Here is a 7031-nt window from a genome sequence, read left to right on the forward strand (position 1 = left end):
GTGCGTTATATAGCCTGTTACTTCATCTATATATCCCGCCTCAACTCGTCCTCTCCAGTTGGCACGTCAAAAAAAGGTTGTACTAAATTACCCGAACCTAACCTGTCCTAACCGATGAACCTACGCATAGAAAACGAAACAGCCCGTCCAAATTAGCGAGCAACAATGATAGTGCATCATATTTTGACGGTGGGGGATTTTGACGTCAAAATACAATGTCTTATTCGAGAGGAGACGTTGAAGACCTCTATTTCCCCCCCTCCCATCCCTTCATATCCCCTCTTTATCCCTCCATATCCCACCCATCTCTCGATATCCCACACATCCCTCCATATCCCCCACATCCTTCCATATCCCACACATCCTTCCATATCCCACACATCCCTCCATATTCCCCTATCCCTCCATATCCCCCACATCCTTCCATATCCCACACATCCTTCCATATCCCACACATCCCTCCATATTCCCCTATCCCTCCATATCCCCCACATCCTTCCATATCCACAAATCCCTCTATATCCCCCATCCCTCCATATCCCCCCATCCCTCTATATCCCCCACATCCCTCAATATCCCACCCATCCTTCCATATCCCACCCATCTCTCCATATCCCCCACATCCTTCCATATCCACCCATCCCTCTATATCCCACCCATCCCTCACTATCCCACCCATCTCTCCATATCCCCCACATCCTTCCATATCCACCCATCCCTCTATATCCCACCCATCCCTCACTATCCCACCCATCTCCATATCCCCCCCATCCTTCCATATCCACCCATCCCTCTATATCCCACCCATCCCTCACTATCCCCCCTATCTCTCCATATCCCCCCATTCCCCCGCTCCCGCCCTCACAAACAGCTGTTCTCCCATATTCATCAGGAATTATGACAGTTTCCTGCCCCCCCCCCACCTGAGACCCACCTACTATCCCTATCCCAGCCATACCCACCCACCTGCCCCTCTTGCTTCTATACCCACACCCGCCCTCTACAGTGCCTCGCCCATGCCGCCCACACCCCGCACGCACCCATTACAGCTGCAATATTAAGATTTAACCTATCCAGCCAGTTTCTTATGTGTGTGTTGTTGCTGAGAACACACATACACACACACACACACACACACACACACACACACATACACACACACACACACACACACACACACACACACACACACACACACACACACACACACATACACACACACACACACATACACACACACACACACACACACACACACACACACACATTGTGTGGATATTAGAAATTATTTTTTTATAGTGTCAGTGTGGTTGATAAATGGAATGCATTAGGTAGTGATGTGGTGGAGGCTGACTCCATACACAGTTTCAAGTGTAGATATGATAGAGCCCAATAGGCTCAGGAACCTGTACACCAGTTGATTGACAGTTGAGAGGCGGGACCAAAGAGCCAGAGCTCAACCCCCGCAAGCACAAATAGGTGAGTACACCGTCAACCCCCCTCCCCCCCTCCTCCTAAAACAACCACATATTATGGACAAAAAACTGACAAATACACTACACCGTTTAAGATGAATATAACTGTCCACCCGTCCCATCAACCCTCCCGTCATCGCCATCCACCCGTCCTCGTCATCCACCCGTCCCATCAACCCTCCCGTCATCGCCATCCACCCGTCCTCGTCATCCACCCGTCCTCGTCATCCACCCGTCCTCGTCATGCACCCGTCCTCGTCATCCACCCGTCCTCGTCATGCACCCGTCCTCGTCATCCAGCCGTCCTCGTCATCCACCCGTCCTTGTCATCCAGCCGTCCTCGTCATCCACCCGTCCTCGTCATCCACCCGTCCTCGTCATCCACCCGTCCTCGCCATCCACCCGTCCTCGTCATCCACCCGTCCTCGTCATCCACCCGTCCTTGTCATCCAGCCGTCCTTGTCATCCAGCCGTCCTTGTCATGCACCCGTCCTCGTCATCCAGCCGTCCTTGTCATGCACCCGTCCTCGTCATCCAGCCGTCCTCGTCATCCAGCCGTCCTTGTCATCCAGCCGTCCTTGTCATCCAGCCGTCCTCGTCATGCACCCGTCCTTGTCATCCAGCCGTCCTCGTCATCCACCCGTCCTTATCATCCAGCCGTCCTTGTCATCCACCCGTCCTCGTCATGCACCCGTCCTCGTCATGCACCCGTCCTCGTCATCCACCCGTCCTCGTCATCCACCCGTCCTCGTCATGCACCCGTCCTCGTCATCCACCCGTCCTCGTCATCCAGCCGTCCTTGTCATCCACCCGTCCTTGTCATGCACCCGTCCTCGTCATGCACCCGTCCTCGTCATCCACCCGTCCTCGTCATGCACCCGTCCTCGTCATGCACCCCTCCTCGTCATCCAGCCGTCCTTGTCATCCACCCGTCCTTGTCATCCACCCGTCCTCGTCATGCACCCGTCCTCGTCATATACCCGTCCTCGTCATCCACCCGTCCTCGTCATCCACCCGTCCTCGTCATCCAGCCGTCCTTGTCATCCAGCCGTCCTTGTCATCCACCCGTCCTTGTCATCCAGCCGTCCTCGTCATCCACCCGTCCTCGTCATGCACCCGTCCTCGTCATCCAGCCGTCCTCGTCATCCACCCGTCCTCGTCATGCACCCGTCCTCGTCATGCACCCGTCCTCGTCATCCAGCCGTCCTCGTCATGCACCCGTCCTCGTCATCCACCCGTCCTTGTCATCCAGTTGTCCTCGTCATCCACCCGTCCTCGTTATCCAGCCGTCCTCGTCATCCACCCGTCCTCGTCATCCAACCGTCCTCGTCATCCACCCGTCCTTGTCATCCAGCCGTCCTCGTCATCCACCCGTCCTCGTCATCCAGCCGTCCTCGTCATCCACCCGTCCTTGTCATCCAGCCGTCCTCGTCATCCAGCCGTCCTCGTCATCCAGCCGTCCTCGTCATGCACCCGTCCTCGTCATGCACCCGTCCTCGTCATGCACCCGTCCTCGTCATGCACCCGTCCTCGTCATGCACCCGTCCTCGTCATGCACCCGTCCTCGTCATCCACCCGTCCTTGTCATCCAGCCGTCCTCGTCATCCACCCGTCCTTGTCATCCAGCCGTCCTCGTCATCCACCCGTCCTCGTCATCCAACCGTTCTCGTCATCCACCCGTCCTTGTCATCCAGCCGTCCTCGTCATCCACCCGTCCTTGTCATCCACCCGTCCTCGTCATCCACCTGTTCTTGTCATCCAGCCGTCCTCGTCATGCACCCGTCCTCGTCATGCACCCGTCCTCGTCATCCAGCCGTCCTCGTCATGCACCCGTCCTCGTCATGCACCCGTCCTCGTCATGCACCCGTCCTCGTCATGCACCCGTCCTCGTCATCCACCCGTCCTTGTCATCCAGCCGTCCTCGTCATCCACCCGTCCTTGTCATCCAGCCGTCGTCGTCATCCACCCGTCCTCGTCATCCAACCGTTCTCGTCATCCACCCGTCCTTGTCATCCAGCCGTCCTCGTCATCCACCCGTCCTTGTCATCCACCCGTCCTCGTCATCCACCTGTTCTTGTCATCCAGCCGTCCTCGTCATCCACCCGTCCTTGTCATCCAGCCGTCCTTGTCATCCAGCCGTCCTCGTCATGCACCCGTCCTCGTCATCCAGCCGTCCTCGTCATCCAGCCGTCCTCGTCATCCACCCGTCCTCGTCATCCAACCGTCCTCGTCATCCAGCCGTCTTCGTCATCCAGCCGTCCTCGTCATCCACCCGTCCTTGTCATCCAGCCGTCCTCGTCATCCACCCGTCCTCGTCATCCACCCGTCCTTGTCATCCACCCGTCCTCGTCATCCACCCGTCCTTGTCATCCACCCGTCCTCGTCATCCAGCCGTCCTCGTCATCCACCCGTCCTCGTCATCCACCCGTCCTCGTCATCCAGCCGTCCTCGTCATCCACCCGTCCTCGTCATCCACCCGTCCTCGTCATCCACCCGTCCTTGTCATCCAGCCGTCCTCGTCATCCACCCGTCCTTGTCATCCACCCGTCCTCGTCATCCACCCGTCCTTGTCATCCACCCGTCCTCGTCATCCACCCGTCCTTGTCATCCACCCGTCCTCGTCATCCACCCGTCCTTGTCATCCACCCGTCCTCGTCATCCAGCCGTCCTCGTCATCCACCCGTCCTCGTCATCCACCCGTCCTCGTCATGCACCCGTCCTTGTCATCCAGCCGTCCTCGTCATCCACCCGTCCCATCATCCACCCGTCCCTCAAGACCTTGAGCCTTGACGTGTCTCAATCCCGGAGCCTCTATTCTATGATTGATATTCATACCGACGCTCTGATTGGCTACAACGAACAGCACGCACGCACGCACGCACGCACGCACGCGCACATGCGCACACAGGACATGGATCACATGTAGTCGACTGACTTGTGACTATTTATTTCTGTTGACATGAAGTGTAAGATTCGTAGCTATTGTTTAGTGCTGGGTTCGAGACCCGACAACCTTTGAAGGGCTACCAGTCACCGTAATAGTATACTGTATACAGTATACCAGTATAAATACACTACAGGAGTAAAGTAAATTTGGTGGGTGGGGGAGGTATACACCGAAAAGTGGGGGAATATATCCCACTCGCTGTGTATATATATATATATATATATATATATATATATATATATATATATATATATATATATATATATATATATATATATATATATATGTTCCTGATCCATGATGCTGTTGTTGGTGGTGTTGGGTTAGCGAGACGGGTGGCTTCGGGTCTGCCCCCCCCCCCCTCCCCCCTCCACCACAAAAGGCAGAGCAGAAGTGATTAAAAGATGTGTAGCGTGAAGCTTAGAGAGAGAGAGAGAGAGAGAGAGAGAGAGAGAGAGAGAGAGAGACAGAGAGAGAGAGAGAGAGAGAGAGAGAGAGAGAGAGAGAGAGAGAGAGAGAGAGAGAGAGAGAGAGAGAGAGAGAGAGAGAGAGACAGACAAGGGGTTTATATGAGGAAAAAGTAAGCAAGATGGAGGAGTGAGACGGAGATAAGAGAAGAAAGACGGAAGGGAACTGAAAATAAAATAATAGAGGGAAGGATAAGTGAAAAAAGAGTGAAAGGGAAGGAGGCGCAGAACGGGAGGGAAAGTTGAAAGGAAAAAATAAAGAGGTGATGGAACAGCAGGCGGGCGGAAGCCATCACACACACACACAGTCTCCTTCCTGTCACTGTTTGTTAACGACGCAAAACTAATGAGAATATTCAGAACAGAGGAAGACTGAGATGCACTCAACACAGTCTGCAAAAAAGTGGTTGCTAGACCTCAACACAGGCAACTGCATACTAATTAGCACTATCGCACTCCGTTGCTCTCCCTCCCGTAGACACTCATTTTTCTCTCTGAGTCGTCTCGGGTGACGAGGTCGCGAGTCACTCATTAAAATATTTATTAAAAATTGAAATTTTATCCCGTCAATCTGGGAGAGGCTTCAAAATGAGCGCTTTTAGATTGCGCACAATTTGATACCAAAATGAAAGACCTAACACGAAAATTGGTGCCAGAACACTAGAAATATATAAATAATTTTTATAAAATTATTTATTTTAAAATCCAAAAAGTTAAAATATTTGTTAAAATTCCATTTATTGTTCTATTATTATGGGACTAGTTTTAAAATACGCGCCTTTATTTTGCGAACAATTTGATACCAAAATGAAATACGTAACACGAAAATTTATAATATCAAACTGAACGAGGAGTTACATTAGGCTTCAGGTCTGCAAATTGGCGCTCGCTCAGGGGTAAGTTGGCCGAATTTAGGCTTTGTTGTGGGGAGTCACGCCGGGCTTTTAGACCCTATATGTATATACCCGCTTTTAGACCCTATATGCATATACCCGCTTTTAGACCCTATATGCATATACCCGCTTTTAGACCCTATATGCATATACCCGCTTTTAGACCCTATATGCATATACCCGCTTTTAGACCCTATATGCATATACCCGCTTTTAGACCCTATATGTATATACCCTTTTTTAGACCCTATATGCATATACCAGCTTTTAGACCCTATATGCATATACCCGCTTTTAGACCCTATATGTATATACCCGCTTTTAGACCCTATATGTATATACCCGCTTTTAGACCCTATATGCATATACCCGCTGTAAGGAATTCTATTGCGAACACAATGATACCAAAACGAACGACGTAGCAGGAGAATTAAGGTGGGAAAAGTGAAACAAGTAGTGTTGAAACTTAGAACAAGATGGTAAACACTAGTACATCAGTAGAGGTTGAAGGAGAGACAGATTCCCGCGTCAGGAGAGACAGATTCCCGCGTCAGGAGAGACAGATTCCCGCGTCAGGAGAGACAGATTCCCTGCGTCAGGAAAGGAGAGACAGATTCCCGCGTCAGGAGAGACAGATTCCCTGCGTCAGGAAAGGAGGAGACAGATTCCCGCGTCAGGAAAGAAGAGACAGATTCCCGCGTCAGGAGAGACAGATTCCCGCGTCAGGAAAGAAGAGACAGATTCCCGCGTCAGGAGAGACAGATTCCCGCGTCAGGAGAGACAGATTCCCGCGTCAAGAGAGACAGATTCCCGCGTCAGGAGAGACAGATTCCCGCGTCAGGAAAGAAGAGACAGATTCCCGCATCAGGAAAGAAGAGACAGATTCCCGCGTCAGGAAAGAACAGACAGATTCCCGCGTCAAGAAAGGAGATGGACAGGAAGTCGATAAAATATCCAATCGAGCGGCAGAAGCACACATTATCATCATAAATTTAACAAAAATGCTAAATATTTAGATTACCTTCATGAACTTGGACTGCATGAAACTCCTATCTGAAGAAAATAATAAAACCAAAAAAACAAGGTCCTAAGACACGGAACAAAGATGGTTCCGGAGCTAAGGGACCTGATGAACGAGAAAGGAAACCTCACCACTAGACGAGAGAAGCAAAAGCGTGAAACACCACCACGAATGATAGAGATACGGAGAGGAATCAACAAGACACAGACGCAAGGTTCAAGATGAACA

At 51.8% G+C, this 7031-nt stretch overlaps 1 protein-coding gene across 1 annotated transcript; it reads left to right on the plus strand.

Annotated features, from left to right (window-relative positions):
- Positions 1 to 1570: 1570 nt before the first annotated feature.
- Positions 1571 to 4258, plus strand: LOC123773818 (mucin-4-like). Its single transcript, XM_045767740.2, has one exon. It carries the CDS (start codon positions 1571 to 1573, stop codon positions 4256 to 4258), a length of 2688 nt encoding a protein of 895 aa, XP_045623696.2.
- The last annotated feature ends 2773 nt before the right edge of the window (positions 4259 to 7031 follow it).

This window comes from Procambarus clarkii, chromosome 91 (genome assembly GCF_040958095.1).
Source record: "Procambarus clarkii isolate CNS0578487 chromosome 91, FALCON_Pclarkii_2.0, whole genome shotgun sequence".
Classification (NCBI taxonomy): domain Eukaryota; kingdom Metazoa; phylum Arthropoda; class Malacostraca; order Decapoda; family Cambaridae; genus Procambarus; species Procambarus clarkii.

Excerpts from the sequence above, each read along its gene's own strand:
- LOC123773818 (XM_045767740.2), top strand. The coding sequence starts at position 1,571 with ATGAATATAACTGTCCACCCGTCCCATCAACCCTCCCGTCATCGCCAT.